At 37.3% G+C, this 20925-nt stretch overlaps 1 protein-coding gene across 17 annotated transcripts in view; it reads left to right on the forward strand.

Annotated features, from left to right (window-relative positions):
* DDX60L (DExD/H-box 60 like) overlaps positions 1-20925 on the forward strand; it is a 92591-nt gene that overhangs the window by 54654 nt on the left and 17012 nt on the right. For 11 of the 17 annotated variants that reach the window (XM_070261392.1, XM_014737783.3, XM_023636328.2 and 8 more), the window contains exons 25-32: positions 2104-2208; positions 2731-2859; positions 4807-4931; positions 7750-7914; positions 9863-10010; positions 11424-11576; positions 13898-14002; positions 17533-17733. In XM_070261392.1, coding sequence (XP_070117493.1) covers positions 2104-2208; positions 2731-2859; positions 4807-4931; positions 7750-7914; positions 9863-10010; positions 11424-11576; positions 13898-14002; positions 17533-17733 — 1131 coding nt within the window. Of the gene's footprint in view, positions 1-2103; positions 2209-2730; positions 2860-3453; positions 3543-3776; positions 3854-4806; positions 4932-7749; positions 8054-9253; positions 10011-11423; positions 11577-13897; positions 14003-17532; positions 17734-20925 lie in introns of those variants that run through there. The other 6 variants (XR_011436690.1, XR_011436691.1, XR_011436692.1 and 3 more) reach the window with 5 other exon arrangements.

Below are 20925 nucleotides of genomic sequence, written 5' to 3' on the forward strand. Positions count from 1 at the left end.
TGTTCCTGGGCAAAGAGAAGAGCTGCGTAATCTTCACTACGAATTACTCTGCTTTAAAAGAATAGCTGCTCATTTCCCTGAGAAGCTGTCAGCACCAGGCAGTCTTAGGAAGAACTGTTTTCCAGTCTCTTTCCACTCAGTTCATACATGCTTACCAGCACCTGTGACTTTGGACTCATTATTTATCTTATTTCATTTTTATTTTTTCAAAATAAAATATGAGCATTGTGGTATGATATAGTTATGTTTATGAATGAAGATGTAATAGAAACCAATGATCTTTTCTCTTGTGTATCATCTTTTATATCACTTAGGTCAGTTTAAGGTATACCAGCTAGTTATCTGTGCAGGAGAGAGCAACTGAGTTTAGTATACCCTTTTAGTGATAGAGTTGATGAACTGAGAGAGTATCTGTAAGCTGATAATGAATCAACTTTACAGGTAGGATACTAAAAAAGCACCAGGCATTTTAATAGTGTATTATATACATTATCTCATTTAATCTTCACAATGAAACTGTGACATGTGAATTATCCCCAAATTATCCCTATTTTAAAGATGAGGAAACTATGGCATCTGTAAAAGGATGAGAGACACTTTGGAAATTGCATCACTATTATTCCAGAAACCAAAATAGAAACATAACATCAGTAAGAACCTGATAATTCTTAGAAAACTAATTACTTAAGAAAGGGATAGTCTCATGGACAGACTGTGTAGTCACCCACAAGGTGTAATTTATGAGATACTGAAATCCTCACCTTCCAAGACAGTGTGCACATTTACTGGTCTATTTAAATGTAGTCCTTACCATCTAGCTAACTTCATGGATCCAATGTGAAAGTTGTTAAATGATGGTTCTTTATATTTATGCTGCATAGCATAGTATGAAAAGAAAATCCTAATATATTTAACTCTTTTGAATCTCACCACAATCCTGAAAGACTACAGTGCAGATGTTGTCATTCTCATATTATAGGTGAGAAAAACCAAAACCCAAGGAGCTTGTAGTTGGAGCTATGATTAGAACTCCAAGTATGCTACGCTTTCCACTGCACCAAACATCTCTTCAATTCTTTCCGAACTCTGTTATTTTTGGAGTGTCTCCTTTAGTCCAGTAGCTCCAATCTTCCATGACCTGGTAATAGGTACTTTTTTTAACACTGTGGTTTCTTCTTCAGATAAGTTGGGGAAAAGTGTAATGCCATGTCTCTTTCTTGGAGCTTCACAGTGCACATTAACATAACAGAGGTCTTGAAGTAAAGCTTCTTGGTTAACTGTGTTTGATAGGGTATTTCCCATGGACTGTCTACCCTTAACATTTTTTCAAAGGTCCTGGTTTGAGAGCTGTTATTCTAGCCCTTTTGCACACAATAGATTAGGAGTAGTGGTGTTTGAAACTCCGGGAATCTATAATGCACTCTCTGAGGGCAGGATTTTTTTTCTTGTTCCTGAAGCAGTGCCTGGCCCATAAGTAACATTAAAAGCCTTTGTGAGAGGAATAAGTAGTGCACATGTTCTCAAGGCTTAAGACAGAACCAGCTCAGTAACCTAGCTAGCCGTCGGGGGAGAGATTTCTTAAGGTGTCTTAAGATTGTCTGAGAGCCTTTGTTTTCATGAAGTTCACCCAGCTTTTATATTGAATCTCTATCTAACAAAGCTTTATCCCTTTTTGCATGATCATAGAATCATCTTTATTTGTAAAAACATTTCAATTTCAGTTTCAACTGAGACCACACTGAGAGTGTTCATATTTTCCAACTGCCTAGGACCGTCAACGGTGTTCTAGAGATGTTTCATAGAGAAGTGTCAGTTTGTTGTCTAGTACAATTAGTCTTAGGAAATAATATGAAAACTTATTAGTGGACTCTGGGGTTTTTCTGCTTCAGCGGGTTAGGGATACTTCCTGGTTAAGATTTTGTTAACAGTTAGATCCTTGCAGGGGTAGAATATTTTAGTTTATTGCCCTTTAATGTCTCTGGATTCATGAATAGAGACATGACACATAGGATATGACATAAGATGAAATGAAAAGAAAGTAAGTATTCCCAATTTATTCATTCATTCATCCATCCATCCATTAATTAATTTATTTCTTCACAGATCGAAAAGTATGGCTTCCCTTCTGATCTTACGCTTTCCCCTCAAGATAGTGTCCAACTTTATGATACCATGGTTCAAGTCTGGGAAACTTGGCCCAGGGCTCAGGTAAATATATGAATATGTATGCGTGGAAACTACTTTAGTTAATGCTATTGAAGAATATGGGAAAATTATTCTACTTAAGCACACTTATTCTCTAAATTAAAATTGAAGTTGATGTTGGAAATAATTTATTCTTTCTTTCCAGACATTCTTCTTCTTGACTTTCTTACATTTCGTAATATAGAATATCCTATAATTCTTGAAAATATTTCTTTTTTTAGCACTTGTGATACTTTGGTTCCCTTTTTGGATTTATATTCTTCTATTTTCTTTCATTATGCTTTCTTCTGTCTGTCAGTTTTCATTGTTTCCTTGGCTTTGTTCTATATTCTTTCCTTTGAAGAGTTCATCCATCATCATAGGTTTTTGTGTTAGAAGTTATGGGGAGATGAAAAGATGTTGAACAACCCCTATCCTCAAGGAGTTTGCAATTTGGTTAAGGAGATTTGTAAATTTAAATATATAATTGTATTTTTTATGTAGATTGCATAATTTGACTTAATTTTGTGGTAATTTTTTCCCAAGGAATTGAGTCCAGAGGAATTTGTTCTTTTTAAGAATAAAATAGTCATTAAAAAATTGGATGCTAGAAAATACGAAGAAAACTTAAAGGCAGAACTAACACGTTGGATTAAAAATGGCAAAGTAAAGAAGGTAATTTTCACACTTTGGGGCAAAGATCCTCTCAATTGTTAACTGTTTGGAGTTATATAACTTAGCCAATGCCAGTTTTTCTTTCACTTTTCATTTTAGAAATTTCACTTAAACACGTTACTCAGTGAGTCTAAGGTAGAAAAAAAAGGGAGGGTAGTGGTTTCATCTCTTAGCCCAGTGCCCACTAAGACATGTGCAATAGCCTTTTGACTCCTTCAGATTGTTATGATAACTAAAAACGGAGAACCAGTTAATATAGAAATCAATATTGTTGATGTTGCTTTCACAGAAAAAGGACTGGCTCCAGAATAATAATAGTTGAGATGATTGCGAGTTAGTAGGGGAGCTACCCTAAATATGTTTTGGACAAATAAAAAGAAATTATAAATAAAGATAACCAATGTCTGAAACTCATGTAAATGACGATAGAGGAGGAAATATAAATATATTTGAAAGAGGCTCAGGCAAATTGGCAGATGACAAACTCTTAAGTGGCTACTCTGAGAAGGAGTTATCCTTGAGCATTAAGATTGGTGGACTTTTGATTCTTGTCTACTGACTATGTGCCATGTTTATTTGCCCTTTTCACTGCAGTGATAAAAGAAATAAAGTTAAAGATGGTATTGATGTCAGGAAATACTACTACAGCAGGTATTTTAGCCTATGTTTTTGGCAAATAATATTATATTCCATTAACTGTTAACCAGGAACAAACTGGAAACCAAAGTCCTGCCCACCTTCCACCCCTCCCAAATGATGCCTAAAAAGGAAAATAGACTGTATTAAGAAAATGTATTCATGATAGCACATTATTATTTGTTTTACCAAAGATTTTCTATTGTAGACTATGTAAAGGAATTTAGTGTTAATTTTTTGATGTAAAATCATGTTTATTTCTTTTCTTATTAAAAACATAGTAGACGCTCTTTATAGAAAATTGTAAAATTTGGAGGAGTAGAATAAAAATTACCACCTGCAATTTCGTCGCTCTGAGGTAAACAATTTGTTGCACTTCTGTCCAGTCCCTTTTGTAACTCATATCCTGAATTTTCAGTTAAGTGTTATAATGTAAGCATCTCTCTATATTATTACAAGCTACTGGTTAATGTAGTTTAAAAATTCTTTTTTATTTTAAAAGTTTTTCATTTTGCCTGTTGAAAAATTACAAAACACAGAAAATTATAAAGAAAAAAATCTCAGCAATGGGTGATTTATGAAAGAGTCTGTTTCATTGGACCATTATTTATGATACTATCAATGGGCTGTTCCTTCTTTTTTTAAAAAAAATGTGATTTTTTTTCAAGTTTTTTTGTGTATAAAGAATGATTTTGTGTCATATTGCATAAAAATTTTTTCCTCATCTATATATTTTTTCAAGGTTTTTGATGACTTTCTACATTTTGATTTTCTTCTTTTGCCACATGAGGAAGTTTCTAATTTTTATAGAGTGCAATATATTGAACTTTTCTCAGGTGGCTTCTCTATTACTTTAAGTTTGAAAAACCTGCTCCTACCCGGATAAGTCATGAATACTCTCTTACGTTTTCTTCTGGCTATTTTATCATTGATTTTCTATGCTCTTTAATATATTTGGAAGCTATTTTACTCTCTAATAAAAGGTGAGAACTTCAGTCACTCTCTCCAACAGGTGAAGCAGCAACACTTGCTGAATAATCTTTATCCTCTTGACTCATTTGTAGTGCCTTCAGAATATCGTGTATCTATTCCAGTCTACATTTTGAAAAATATTCATTTAGACTGACTTATCTATTACTCTGTTGACTTTTTAACATAACTTGAGAATACATTTTAAAAGAAATATTTTTAAAAACTCACAAAAAATTTTCTCTGAGGAATACTTCAAAGTTCAACCAATTAAATAATTCCATTTTTTGTCCTATTTAAGCAAATTATTTTTTAAAAATCATTTTTTATTTGCGACTCTAGGCCAAAAGAGTACTGAAGAAGCTTAGCCCTAATTTGGTGTCAAGTTCAGACGATATGGTAAAAATGTTTCCCCTTCTTGTTGAAAAGTTAAGACAAATGGATAAGTTGCCTGCGATATTTTTTTGGTAAGTTATTGAAGCTTAATTTTTGGGAGTGTGAGAATTTTTTATTTTATTCTATTTTGAACTAATCTCATTCATAGAAAGTGAGTAGAAGTGAGCAAACTTTTACTGTTTTGGTGAATATCTTTACAAAACCAGTATGGGTAGATTTTATTTTTAAAGAAATCCTTGTGAAATTATTTGTGCTTATCGCCCTTTTAATTCCTTGACTCCCGATTATTTTGACCTTTTTAGCTTTGTTAGTTTTCCTATAAAAAAACAACCATAACTTGAATTTGCACCTTTAGAAATGCTCCTTTAGCAATCAAATTGCATATTCATGTACAGATGTAAAGCACATAAAGGGCTCCCAATTTATTGGTATGTTTGGTTTTTAATTTATAGTTAGGAAAACTAAAACCAGGATGCATATCTGAATACTATGTGCTATAAGACAAAGAGCTTGAATAGATATTAAGTGTCTAACTTTGATAAAGAGAACTGAAGTGGAATTTATCAAGTGGATTATACTTTGTACCCTGGATCAGCTCTGGTAACAACTTTGGCATTAGAGCAGAATAAATTATTTAGTCAAGATAACTTTTAATTATTTTAACTGTGAAAGCTTTGTGTAAAATAAATTCCCAGCACCTTGATCCAATGGTAATAAATTATATGCATAGACAAATACACAAACACATATACATGTAGCTATCTTAAATGATAGCACTAAAGCCACATATGTGTTATATATCTCAATGTCCACGTTGGTGGTAGATAACTAAAACCAGATGATGGTAGAAATAAAAAGTATGGCTGAGGACACAAATTTGGGGAATTGCAAGAAAATTTCTCCTTCCTCTTTGTGATTGGGCCAAAGTTAATAAATGAGGTATTCTGCCAATACATGACAATATTTACCTAGATTGCTTTCTAGTGTGGCTCTCAATTTTAGTTAGAAACAAATGTATTCTTGTATCTCCGGCAGAGCTGTAGGTGTAACTTCGAGCTAGGAATCTAAATAGGAACTGGCTTTGTTACTTATGTACTCATACAAATTTAAAATTTTAAAATAAATCGTTTTATAAAATACTTAAATATTTTCAATATCTGGTAATGGGATTTTGGCAAGTTGCAATGAAACTTTCAGTAAAATATACTAAAGAAATCCTAAGTCTCATCAACTGGGGCATTGAGAACTCTGTGTGATGATTGGTTTAGGCTCAAGTTAGCCAGCCAGCTTCCTGCACAACCTCTTTGAAGCTTCCGGGTTTAATCTGAAACTGACCCCTATACCAGCTGGGCAAGGAAAGACTGAAGAAAAAGGCAGAGCACTCCAGATTGGTAGGCGGAAGGTTTAATAAGTAAGGGAACTGATGTATGAGGCTTGTCTTGGATGGCCACAAGACGAAGAGATTTCCATACCTGCCCATCAAATCTTAAAAGTTTATATAGAGGCTTTTGCTGGGTTCACTCACATAAACAGGTGTCCTTAACTGGCTTTACTCACGTACACAGTCCAGATAGTCTCATCACCACATTACTACCTCAAGGCTGTATTGTTGGCGCAACTTCTGGAAGTGGGGAAGGCAAGCTGAGTACATATTCCAAAGACAGGGGAGGGAGTGGGAGCATCCAATTGCTCAGGTCCAGCTCTCATGTCAAACTGGCCATCATGTCTTCCTGATGACCTCCTGAAACACTTCCCTAATCTGGACTCTAGAAGAAATACATGGTGCTGGCAAGGTGTGTGTTTAGTGTCTAATGCCCATGTAGAGAGTGCTTAAGAGCATGCTCTCTCAGACCTCAGCTTAAATCCCAGCTCTTCCCTCCATTAGCTATGTGACTTCTGGAAAATTCCTTACTGTCTTTGAGCATCATTTGAACAATGGAGATAGTAATAACTAATTCATTAGATTGAGGTGAGAATTAAATGAGATACTATTTATAAAACACAACTCAATAGTTGAAAATGTGATTGGTTCAGGTGCAACTACAAGACCTTGTTTTACACTGGATTTGGACAAACATTATCAGAGGGATTGAAGAAGGGAAGGTATTTCTAGGTGACCTTGGTTGGTTGATTTGTTTGCTTTAAAGCAGTAGATGAAACCATTTAATGCCATCATGTAAGATATCATTTGTAACCAGTAATTTACGTATATTGCATGTTAACTTGTATTACTATGAACAGGGAGGCAAATTTAGCATTGTGATAATAAAACATGGCCTCTGGAATTGGGTTGCCTGGGTTCTAATCCCAAGTCTACCATTTATTAGGCTATATGATCTTGGATAAGTTTTAAAATTTCCTTTGGAATCTGTTTCCTCATCTGCAAAACAGAGATAATAATAGTAGCTTTCTTATAAGGTCATAGTGGGGATTAAATGAGTTCATATATTTAAGCCACATGGAACAGTGCCTGGAACTTGGTAAGCACTTTGTAATTTTCTGCTATTATTATTTTTGCCTTGTTTATATATCAAATCTTCTTATCACATACATTAGACTGTGATTTTCCTAGTCTTCTTTTTAATTGAGATATAGTTGACATAGAATTTTACTAGTCTTTATTTCTCCAGGACACCTATTTAATCTTGATCAGCAAAACAACATTCCTTTTCAAAGCCTGCATTATGAACCTGGTAGTAAGTCCATGGCCTCACAAGTAATGTTGAAAAAATTCCTTGGGTGGACCCAACTTAGAGTGAATACAATGGTACTGGCCATTAGGTACATTCAGCCAAAACATTTCCCCAATGAGCTACTTATGATAGTGGTACATGGAAATATGATCTAAATGGAAAAATAGTCTTTTAAAGGCATTCTTCTTGTTTCAAGTTTTAAGAGTGTTGATGTGGAAGAAAGAGCTAAAAGCGTGTGCGCTTTTTTGGAGAACCCAGAGAGAAAAAGCTGTAGCCAGACTGACCAATGTCATAGCTATGCCCATGATATAAATAAAAAACTTACCAAAGCTGAAAATAAAGTGAAAAGACTAAAGAAAACGTAAGTATTTACTTAAATAAATTGGCCAATAAGGGCTTGAAGTACTTCATAAGACACTGTCAGAAACATATGCAGACTGGGCCACCAAGGGGTTCTTGTTACTGGTTCACTTTGTTTGCAAATAGAGTAAATCTGGAGGGGTGGATGGGTGGGTGCCTCTTAGTTGTGTATAGATAGGGTTCATTTAGGAATCAGGAGGGGTAGGACCAGAGCCTGCAAGCCTAGCTAGATTATCTGACCTGACAGTATGTCATTTCAACTCTCAAAACTTTTCATCTTTTCCACACGTGTGAACAATGTCTCTTAGGAGACCCTCAGCCAACTTGACCATAGCCTACATTTGTCCCCTTAGGTCACAATGTGGAGGTTTCCCTGATGTAGTATCACAGTGGGTGAGCAAAGAAAGGCCTATAGAATGAATTACTATACCAATTTTGTGCTGAGGTAGCACCTCACTGTGGTGATTACTCTTCCTTGTTCCCAATGTCTAATTAAGACATTGACTGACATTGTCTGACTGTTCTATGGACCAAATGTTTCTTCTCTCCATGCCGTCCTCTCCGTCTTTATTCCCTTACTCTGCCCCAGTTAGGCCTTTGACATCTCTTCTCTGGGCCCTTGTAGAGACCTTCCTGTTCCAGGTTCACCCCCTCCCATGTAACTGACATGCAGTTGCTGATGTGATCGTTCTAATGGGCAAATTTAACCAAAGTACCCCACGCACAACGTCTCTCTCTCTCTTAGTTGCCTAGTAAAGTTGATAAAGTGTAGGCTCAGTAATGTACACAAGGCTCTTCATGACTTGGTTCCAGCCTCCATTTGTGGTGTCATTTCCTGTTACCCCTCTCTGCTAAGACTCAGTCTTGTCCAGGTCTCCACTCATGATGTGCTCCTATCACCTGAATCTGTACCTGAAGGGCCTTCCTTTCTGTTGACCTGTATACCTTGTACACATTTTTTTTTCCACTTCAAAATCTATCTTCTCTGAAATTTACAATGATTTCTCAGGGTAGATTTATTGCTCTTTTTCTTTTATTCCCGTTCCAGTTTGAATCATTAGAGCAATTATAGCACTGTATTTCAGTTGTCCGTATATCTTTCCTTTCCCCAGATTGTCAGTTCCCCTACAAAAACTGTGCATTTTCCTTTTTGTATCCCCAGTGCTAGCAGATTGCCTGGCACATTGCTTCATAAATACTTGTTGAAAGAATGACTGAATCTTCCCTCGATATTGAAACAGCTTCCACAGCTTCCCTAATTTTGGATATTTTTCAAAGACTAGAACAGGCTCTCTCTTGATCCCACCACTGATTGTGTCTTCTTTCTGTTTGTTGTGCAGATTTTCCCAGGCCCATGGGAAGGGAAGGGACCTCAGAGAGAGGTGTTGGAGCTATAGGCCTTCACAGTTACTGATTCTCTTTAGTCAGACCTTTTTCAGGACTGGGAACAACATTTCAAGTTGGATGTGTAATGAACAACATGGACTATGAAAATAAAGGGCATTTGGGCTATAATCAGTTTCCCTCTTAGGCCCAGTCAAGGAGGGTCTCTGGTCCCAGTGTGGAGATTTAAAGTGCCAGGGGTCAGTGGAGCCAAAGAAATGTGCCAACTTGTTCTTGACTGTGCCATGCTTTCCTCTTGCTTTTCCTGTGGAGAGCTGAAGGAACAGCAGTTCTTCTGAGAAGAATGAGACTTCTGTTATAGGAAGAGGGAGAAGAGATCATGCAGAGAAAAGGAAGAGGATATGGGGCATCTTGCTGATGAGAGCCCATGACTTCCAGGGCAAACATGGAAGTGCATGTGAGAAAGGAGACTAAATCAGGATTGGGAGCATTTCATCTAAGACTCAGTATCTGGGTGATGGAGGGTCATCTGGGAAGTCTTAAGCTTCTTGTGGTAGCTGAATATGAACTTTCTTTACTTAAAACTTTATTTTTTAAAATACTAGCTTTGGAAAAGACAAGGAAGAGTCCAGGAAGTTGAAACTAAAACTAGCATATGGAGCTGAATATGTTAATATCCTCAACAATTTGAAGGAGTTTCTGAAAATCCCTGAGGAGTGCTCGTATGCTGATGTCAATGCGCTGCACACTGAGGTCAGCATGGAAACTGGCTCAGGATGCCAGAGAATGATGATACTTTGTCAGTCATGATTTTTTTTTATCATGGTGATCATTTAATCTATCATCTTTGGACACTAAGTAAAATCCCTGTTAGAAATGTGGTGTTTGTGCAATATCTTTGAAATATTATTATTTCCGTGTGTTATTTTGCTTGGTTTGCAATTACTGTCCGCATTTGATGTGTTAAATTTCTATAGGTGATTTCTTCTTGCTGAGTAGTTTGCCTGTGAAAGTGTCCACCTCTTCTTTTATTTCCCTCTACTATCCGGGATTACTACCTGGCCTGATTCTAGAATTCAGTCCCACATGCTGTATTTTAATGTTAGTCACATTTGGGTATGTGTGGTACAATACATTTTGAATAATATCTACAGAATGTCCCAATCTCAGAGACTTCTATCTGACATCCAAGACATTCCATTAAACAGATATTGAAATACCCAAATATGGTATGGCATTTAAACAATTTTTTTTATTATGTAAGTTATTTATATTCATTGCAGAAATGGCTGAAAATACAAAATGACAAAAATAAAAAAATATCAGAACTCAGAGATAGTCACTGTCTGAGATTTTTTTCCTGTGGAGACTTATAAAAATGCCTACACCCAAATTAGACATTTCATATATTTATTTATTAATAAGATAAGATCATATTATATAAATTAGTCTTTAATCTGCTTTCCTCACTTAGCTATTTATTTCTTATTAACAACAATAGAGCTACATCATTATTTTGATAGCTCTATGGTGTGTGGATATGGATGACTATAATTTCTTCAACCAATCTTCTGACCCTCGGCTGCATAGGTTATTTTCATTATTTTCTCTTGTTCTTATAAGCAGTCTGTCCCTTGGACATTTTGGCTGACGGCTAGATTTTCTCCTCATGGTAAATTCCTAGAAGTGGGATTGTCAGGGTATGGATATTTTTTTAAAGCTTTGGATATAAGTTGTGAGTGATTCACAGTGGGAAATAAGAATTCTCTGATCATTGAGGGTAGGGAACCACTCTGCCTTCTTGGAGAAGCCTCTCTCTGCCTGCAGAGGGCTCCAAAGTGTCCGGTAGAGAATTCATCTCCCTCTTTCTGGCAACAGCAGATCATACACTCAACCTGTCCGGGGCATCTTATTTACAAACAGCACCCTTCTCCCTTCGGTTTATGATGATCTCTTCTCCGAGACAGTCTGTTGAAAAAATGGGAAGATTGCTTCCAGTGTCATAAAATATAACCTATACTCATGTAGGGTCGGTGTAAAAAAGCAGCCTCGCTTTGTGATTCTGTGATTCTGTGATTCAGCCTCACTTTGTGATATCCTGTGATTCTGATATCCTGTGATTAAAATTAAATAAAATACATTATCCATTGTTCGTTCTTGTTTTAGACTTTGGAGGTGGTGTTTAAACGAGTGCAATTAACGAGAAAAGGCGAAGAACTGAAGGCTTTAGCACAAAGGGGTATTGGCTATCATCACGATTTCATGTATTTTAAGGAAAGAGAGTTTGTTGAGATACTTTTTGCGGAAGGGTTTATCACGGTAGGTGATTTTTTTACATTGAAAAAATAAAGCTATGCATACAAGATGTTGAATATCAGTGAAATATGAAACATTATACCAACTGTTTATCTCATCTAAACAAAGCGTCATTTTATTACAACTCACTCGATAGCTTCTCCATCTAGTCCATTTATTAGGGGAATTTAAAATTATTTATAGACTAAAAGATGATACCTATAATGAAATATTATAGCTGTGGTAATCTGGAAGAAATCCTTTGCTTTCTTTAAACACATACTGCCTAAGACATACTTTTGGTCAGACCTGTTTTTAATGTCATAAACCTCAGGTCGGCTAAGAGGAGGACATCTCTTTTCCAGGAATTGGAAAAAGCTTTTCCTATACTAACAAAGTCTATATAAAGCTTATAGCTGTGGTATCTCTAAATGAACTTGGAAAGGGTAAGGAATCCATAGCTGGCTCATAATCAAACACTTGTGCACATACCAAAAAGACAGTTTGAGATACTTTTTGCGGAAGAGTTTATCATGGTATTCATGTGCCTCAGAAGGATGCAACATTCTGGTTTTTGGTGGGGATGGTCTCCATAACTTCACCACGAATGTTTATATGATTACTCAGTTAATTTTCTTTTTGAGTGATTTGTAAAAACAGGCACCAGCTTTATTGGCTGCATGCACTTGTGCACATGTGTGTCAGTATGTGAAGGGTTGTGTAGAAAGAATAGTAAGGAATATAGGATATAATAAATAAAGGCTGTGAAACAAAGAAATATCATGAACAGCTCTGCTCAGTTTTCCTTTTAGTGTGTATGTGTGTGTGCGTGTATGCAAGATACAGTTTATACAAAATATATAAATATACAATTTATTGGTCATTTTAAAGGCAAGAACCAGAGAGAAGAGTTTATATAAAGATTATTAATTGAGGGCAAGGATCTCACCTATTTTATTCATCACACCCAGTATTGTAGAACTTGTAACATAGTAGTTGCTCAATAAAAGTTAATGAATGAATGAGTAGCCTGACTATTATAAAAGTGTTATTCTGGAAATAGTGATAGCTTTGCTACACAGAACAACTTTAAAAATGGTACTCATTATAGTTAAATGCTAAATTTTAGTGATTTGAGTCTTTCCATCTTTTTTTCTTATTGATGAACTTTGTGAACAAATAACGGGTTGAATTTAGATGGGTTTATAAATAGCAATTAGAAAGTATTTTTGTTTTCTCTATATCATTAAATAATTAAAATAACTATGGCATAAATTAATATCAATGTATTTGAGAGGAAGAGAGGACAATTGTATGTACCCTGCATTAAATAGATGAGTGGGTACATAGGATGTTAGGAAAGTAAATAAGGGAAAAAAATGTAACTGAATTATGCTTCAATTGCTTAGATCAGTTATCTGTTGTCAAAATCAAACACAAATAGAGACCAAACTTGAAACCGGTTAGTTGTACAAGCAAAACTTAACTTATTTTGCAAGACAAGCAAGGTTAACTTGATCTGGATTCCTTCTTGCTTATGCCTCTGAGAATCATAAGTGAGACAAATAGTTACGCAAACTTGATGTGAGGTAACCACTGACCAATTACCTTTCATTTAAGAAAATTCTAACATTGTAACCAATCACTGTGAAGAATGAATACTCTCTGCCTTCACAGTAAATAAGCTGCTTTCTGGGCTTCCTTTCACATTTTGGTTTGAGTGTTCCTGGTTTGCACACTGTCTTTTTGGTATGTGCACAATAAACTTTTACTAATTTCTGCTTAAGTGATTTTTTGATTTCAGTTCCATTTTTTTAATGAACTTTTGACACTAAATAGATAAAACCTCCATAAACGAAGGGTGAGGATAGGGTAGGATGATTGTCCAGAGTGTGTAAGGAAATGTATTATTACCCTGTCTTAAGGAAAGTTGTATGCTGGTGTTTCATTCCTTCATGCATTTATCGAATGCCTATTTATTGTGCGTCTACTAGATACACATGATACTTAAGGTCTAGGAGGAGCAAGTAAACATGGTTATTTTAGAAATGGTGGTCTAGGAAGTCCGTTTTGATATTTTTGCAGAGATCCGAAAGAACCCTGTAAATGAAGATTTGAAGGAAGCCATTTTAGGCAGAGCAAACAGCAACAATTAGAGCCTGAAGCAGCGGTGTGCTTTGTATATTCAGGGACTAGTAATAAGAACAATGTGGCTAGTACATAGCATTAATAACATGCTGTTTAGTTAAAGTTCAAGGAGCTTTTCAGTGAGTGGAGCAGGAAATATATCTTGTGTCCTTATAGATGTGCTCCATTTTGAATGAACTCTTTTATTCTTTCTGTAGGTAGTGACAGCTACTGGAACACTTGCCCTAGGAATCCACATGCCATGTAAATCTGTTGTGCTTGCACAAGACTCAGTCTACCTGGATGCTTTAAATTATAGACAGGTAATTCTCTTACTCCAACTGCTGAAAGAAGAGTGTGCTGTGATGCACCGTGTGGCATTTTTATCTGCTCACAGGCTGTAGTTCATGTTCTTCCTTTCACTTTCTGTGTGACACAGTGATTTTGAACACAGTTGTCTCCTATCTTATTGCTTCGTGCCATTCGATTTATCTACTTCCTTATTTTCTCACAATTAGTGTTAAATGATTTAATAGTCTTAGTGTAGTTTTTAGTCTTTTTCTTGAGAAATATAAAGCTGTTCTGATTCTTGATCCTTCTTAGCGCCCCTTTATTTTGTTTTTCTGGGAGTATGTAAAATGTTCTGAAATTTCTTGCATCATCTGTTTCCTTCAATTCATCTTTTTCTGTGTGTGGCACTTGGTATCATCAATTTCTAGGTCTTTTGAAAATTCTATTTGACTCGGGTATATTTTGACTTACTACAAGTTCAGTATTGAGTATTTTGGGGTTATTTACTGTCTACTTTTCTAATTCCAAAATTTTGTTGCTGTTCATCCTTTTGGTGTGGGTTTATGGTTAAAAAAAATCCCTTTATTATAATTGTAGTGGAATTTCTGGGGAGAGAGATGTTACCTGGAGATCTCTTAATTAACTGTTTAAAAGTCAAGAATAGGGGCTGGCCCGGTGGCACAGTGGTTAAGTTTGCACATTCCACTTCTCAGCTGCCCGGGGCCTGCTGGTTCGGATCCCAGGTGCGGACATGGCACCGCTTGGCAAAAGCCACGCTGTGGTAGGCATCCCACATATAAAGTAGAGGAAGATGGGCATGGATGTTATCAGGGCCAGTCTTCCTCAGCAAAAAGAGGAGGATTGGCAGCAGTTAGCTCAGGGCTAATCTTCCTCAAAAAAATGTCAAGAATAAAACTATGTTCTGTATTATAAGGCAAGGGAGGAAAGAGAGGTAAATGAAAGAAAAACAAGAGTGAGGGTGAGAGAAAGAAAAATAAAAGGGAAAGGCCAGGTGACAGACATACAGAGACAAGTGGACAGCGATGATGCACTTGAGCATCTTCTTATCTCCCTTATGACACAGAAGTGTGATATCCTATATTGCAAGTCAGAAGAGAGAGAAAAACTACCTCTTTCCACTCACTGCAAAAAAAAAAAAAGATACTTACCAAGTCTCAAAATGTAAATTTTAAATATTTTCTTATTCTTAATATTTTTCTCTTATAAATCATAAAACTCTCCCAGATTAGAATGTGGAGATTGTGATTTTACAGAGAAAAGGAGTTCACCCCCATTTCATGACCTTTTAGGATATTGCTGTTGAAGCTTTAAAAGCCGTGTTGCCCTTTTCTCAAGCAGGTGAGAACAAGATGACCTTTTGACATGTAGTTTTTGAGCTGAAAAACAGTAAGACCAGCCCCTGGGCTGAAATTTTCGACTCTTGCTGTTTCTGAGCAGTAAGTGAAGTTTCTCTTAAGGGACTCTTGTTTCCTTTAGAATTCAAGACCCCTTTTTCCTCATCTTTACCCACTTCTCTTTCCTGGAAGAAATCCAATGTTGTTTATTTACTGCGGCCCTTATATGAATGAAATTGTTTTGTTATACTACTCTGATGACTTGGTATTATCTCTTAGAGAACAGAAAATGCCTTTTCTTCTTTAGTGGGTTTTGTTTGTTCCTAGAGAGTCAAGTGGCAGACCTTTTTGGGAACTCAGGCCTTGAATTTACACACCATCTAGTCTTCCCAAATATCGGGTTGACTCTGGGCAAATGAGTTAAATCAGAAAACTTTGATCACGTTTATAAATCTTTTAGAGTTTGTCTCTAAGAATGTGCCATATAATGATAACCAGAAAGTGTTAGTTCTGTTGCTTGCATTTGAGAACACAACATTAATTATACCAAAAATTCTTCAAACACAGTTCAATTTCATCATGATCCTACATCTTCAGTCTTAGTTTTAGCTGAGTCAGTATTTTGGTTTCATGTCGATATTTTGACAAGTCTTTCAATTTGGAGTAAACTTTCACTGTATTGTCTATTTAAAGGGAAGCTTGAAAGAAAGAACACCCATCTGTGGATTTATGGTCTCACTCTACAAGTGTGTTATTATTTAGAAACATGTGTGCCAATAGATGATCCAGTCACACACACAGACCAAAGGGAATATCTGAGACTCCACCTTCCTTGCCGCATCTTGTCCAAAGCTGGTTGCCAAGGAGCTGACTCCAGTCACTTTGTTCGGTTGTGTCCGAATCTTGTTCTTTCTCTAGATCTCTTTGAGTGTCTGCTTAGGGGCTGTGCATCTTCTTCCCTGTGGGCTCAATCTTTTGCACTTTCTTTTGTAGAGGAATGTAGTTCCATGGGAATGTGCTTTTTTTCCTAGCGTAGCAGGTAACACAGACTCAAGTATGTATTTTTTAATAGCCTTTTAAAACAAATAATACATTTTACTGTATTAATTGAAAATATTTTTGTAGATTTTATGCTTAGCATGCCATTTTCTCCTTTGGGTCTTTCTGTTTTCTTTTTTAATTAATTAATTCATTCATCCAAATGGCATTTATGATGTGTCTAATATGTGCCAGGATCCTCTCCTATGCGTCTTCCTCTTGTCACTCAAGTTCCCGCAGGACTTTATTGTCTGAGGAATACTTGTTACTTTTGCTCTCCCTGTAAGAAACTGCTTTTCTTGAACATTCAAGGAGAGGGGATTATACAAGGTTGTGAATACAGGAGGATGTGATCATTGGGATCATTGGGAGCCAGTGAGTAGGCTGCCTTCCACAGTCTGCCCTCTGGGCCCTAATGATTCACTTCCCTCCCACAAACAAAAACGCATTTACCACCTCCCAAGGTCTCCAAAAGTCTCATTCTTGGCAAAAGCCTGGGGTTGCTTTAGTTGGCCTTATTGCTGTCACAGTCTCTTTATTTCCTTTCCCTGCCTTCTTCACTGCCACATCAGTGTTGCCTTGGTTCTGCCTATATTCAGACCAACCTGTTGCCCTGTCCGTCTCTTGCTGGGACTGTTGTGCCACCCCTCTGGTGGCCTGGTTCAAGTCTTGCTTCAAATTCCTCTGCCCTGGATCCTCACGGTATATCTGAGGCAGTGTGGGTAATGATTAACAGAGTGTGGTCTGGTCCTAGATTCCCTAAGCTTAAATCCTTGCTTCACTATTTTTCAGCTGTACAACCTTGGGAATGTTAACCTCTAGGGACATCAGTTTCTTCATCTGAGAAATGGTGATAATAATAATTTGTATCTCATGAACTTGTTATGAGGAATAACTGAAAAGTGTACAGCACTCAGAACCATGCCTGGCACATAGCAAGCACTCAATAATTGTTAGCTGTCCTCAGTAGGGTCCTTTACATCCTAACCACTGAGTGTATTTTAGATTTATCTCATTTTCCTTCCTAGTGTGAACACGCTTCTTCTAAGAAGCCATTTTATAATGTTGTCTTTAGCCGATCCAGGATGACAAATGTTGTCATAAATCTTTTTAAGTACATAGGAAATTATTTAGGGAAGTTCTACACTGTGATTCTCCTCTGTTTCCAGATGTCTGGACGTGCTGGAAGACGAGGTCAAGACCTGCTGGGAGATGTATATTTCTTTGATATTCCATTGCCCAAAATAAAAAGACTCATCACATCCAATGTTCCTGAACTGAGAGGACAGTTCCCTCTCAGCATAAGCCTGGTCCTGAGACTCATGCTGCTGGCTTCCAAGGGAGGTGACCCAGAGGATGCCAAGGCCAAGGTACCGTACTTGACCCTGTCTGAGCTGAACTGTCATTACTGGCCTGGCTGTGGTCAGGCCTGCTGTTCTTTTACAAGTCTGGAACAATAACTCTTCATTTTCATTAATCTTTTAATGATTTGTATTTTCCTGAGTATTATATTGTATTGGGGCAGGAAAAATAAAATTATTTTATTTTGTTTCACCACCAAAAACAGTATTTAGGACATTAAGAATTACTCAGGGTTGTTTTAGTGTGTGATAAACAATATAGTATAGTGGTTAAGTACTGGCTGTAGACTTATCAAGGTCTAGAATAGATCTCTGGTTCAATCATTTACAGACTGTTTAACTTCAGGAAAGTCACTTACATTCTCTAAACCTCAGAATTGTGAACTGTAAAATGGGAATAATCATGGCAGCTTTAGAATGTAGTAAGAATTAAATGAACTAGTGTAAGTCAATGACTTTTTAGCGTCAAGCTGGGTTCATAGTAAAGACATAAATTTTAGCCTTGGTTCTCATGTTTTCAGTTTTTTTCTTTTTCTTTAGTTTTCTTTAAGGAGAAGAATGGGCAAACAATGTATTGATTTCTCCATCCTTTCTAAATGTTTTTTATTTTTTCCTTTTTAAAGGAGATTAAGTGTAAGTTAGAACCAGTAACAAAACTTGGGTAGTGATTGCCTATATATATTTGACGGCATAATGGATTTACATATATCTTAGATCCTGTTATGTTGTCAGCATTTGCCATTTAATTAATTAGTTCTTTGGATTAATAAGAAATTTCTATATTTAAAAAATCATTTTAAAAAGTATAACTGAAATGAAAGATTGATTCTACTTTCAAAACATCTCACTCTTCCAAAACATAGACAAGAACAAGGACAATGGTATTGCTGTTATTAAAATAAAAATTATATTTTTAATATAAAATCACCCAAGTTTATTAAAAAATATTTGGAAAACATAGAAAACTTGAAAGAAGAAAAAAATCACCCATACCTATTTCCACAATGCAAAGAAAACTGCATCATTATTTTGATAGATTTTCTTTGAGTCTTTTCTACCTAAACATGAATGGATGTTTGCTTTTTAAATAATGAGCCCGCTATTATCTCTTTGACATCATCTCCTACTACTTTTCCTATCCCTCATAGAGCTTCTGTCGCTGTCTGGCTTTTGGTTCCTTAATATGCCAGACACCCTCCAGTCTTTGGATCCTTGTTCTTTATCTTCTTTCTGCCTGGAATTTATTAGAATACAGCATGATGTATAGAAAGAACTCAGTAAAAGTTGTTGAATTGATGGATAAATCCTTAAGATGATACTCAAAGTCTTTTGTGAAAAATTCATTTAATATCCACGTGTTGATGTTTTCCCTGTTTGAACCTATTTCCTATTTTTGAATTGTCATGTTTATCTAGATCTTATGATTTGTCAAATATATAGCGTAGGCATTTCTTCAGGGCTCATGCTCTGTCCCCTCAGGGTTTGTTCAGATATCTTTTATTATCTGCATGTGGATCGTCAATTGATAGACACTTCTTCTAGCCCAATTCTCAATGTCCAGCAGGATTTCTGTTAATATTTGCTGAATTGAGAGTGATTGTCTTCTGCTTCCACTTCCGGGCTTCCTGAGTTGTTGATGATATGGATGCCATTAATCACTGAACTGTCCTGATTGCATTGCCCTCAAGATTGTTCCCATTTTGGCAACACTGCAATTATGGAGTCTACTTCTAAGGATAAAATTTGCCTCCGTGACTCCCTCACCCCACATGCTACCCTGTTATTTTCTGACAGTTGAAACCTTGGACTGAGTGTAGGGTCTTAGAGATGTTATAGGGAAGAGCATTTTGGCTTCTCCAGAAAAGTGATGGTTGTCCAATTTTATAGTTGGTACAGACTTTCCCTCCCTCCCTCTTTCCTACCCTTCTTTCTTATCTATTGGCCTTATAGGAAGAGGAAATTCCTCCATGATTCTAAAATCTATCAACCTAAAGATTCTAAGTCCTGTTTTTTGATGACATTGGGAAGTTTTTGGTCCTTTTTTTGAGACCGCATGGATATTTTATTTAAAAATTGAAAGAATTAGTGACAGGGAGGGCTGCACACCTGGACTTAGTTGTGGGGCTGGAAGTGACCAGTTTAGGGTCTTAGGAGACAGATGGGGGAGATGACAGAGTTAGATGAGACTGGGGAGAGTGGAGGTACAAGGAGAAGGAAGGTTAAAGAGGGGACCAGATCTTGGGGAAACTATCCTGGGGAGAGCTGCGTTGAAAGTGCCCACAGTAGCCCAAGAGGAGAGCAACACTCTGGGCCAGGCTGTCTGTGCTGCCCACTGGAGAAGGGGACTTGGCCTCTGGGAGGGCGAAGCTGCTGTGTAGGATGAGCGATCCCCCAGCACCCTGATTTGTGTGGAAGGAGGAAGGCAGTTAGAGACAAGAGGAGGTGGAGGAGACTGGGGGCATCGCCTCTGCTGCTGGAGAGGGTGGAATTGGGCAGTTGATGTCCTGGAAACGAGCAGGAAGGAAGGCCCTGGGGTGTAAGGCTGCAGGTGGGCTGGGAAGGCAGATCTTGAACCTGTCAATACCAGTAGCCTCCTTTTTTCCCAGACAAAGTGTTGCGAACCCACCTGGGCACGAGGCCTAGTCTTGTGGAAACGGAACTTAGCTTCATGGGGCGGACAGCTCTGGCCCAGGGTGGTATGTAAGTTTGGCTCAGCTTGGTAGAACCTAGGTCTGAGGCCACACCCCTGGTTGGAGGTGAGGGTGTTCTAAGGAGTGATTCCAGACCTAAGGTGCCATCCTAAGCCATTAATGGTGTGGCGTCTAATATATCTGACAGGCGGGGGCTGCCGAGGCAGGGTGTTTGTATGTCTGCAGATGAAATTGACCCACACTTTAGTTTCCAGGAGGCAGTGCTCTCCTTCGGACTCGTCCTCTAGGTTTGCTGCTGTCCTCTTCTGTGAGCTCATTCTGCCCCTCCTCTTCCCTTTAACTCTCTCGAGGTTATCCATTCACTTAAAACATGGCTTCTGGCAATCTGGTAAACCTGAGAACATTGCTGAAGTCCCTGTTGGAGTTGATATTGTTCGTATTCATGAAGGGGGAAAGGCACTCCCCGCTGAGACTGGGTGGGGAGGATTTGTGTTTCTTGCCGGTGGAGAGGGTGGGGACAGAATGAGCACCCTTGGGTGGGCCCCCACCT

Source organism: Equus caballus, chromosome 2 (assembly GCF_041296265.1).
Source record: "Equus caballus isolate H_3958 breed thoroughbred chromosome 2, TB-T2T, whole genome shotgun sequence".
Classification (NCBI taxonomy): domain Eukaryota; kingdom Metazoa; phylum Chordata; class Mammalia; order Perissodactyla; family Equidae; genus Equus; species Equus caballus.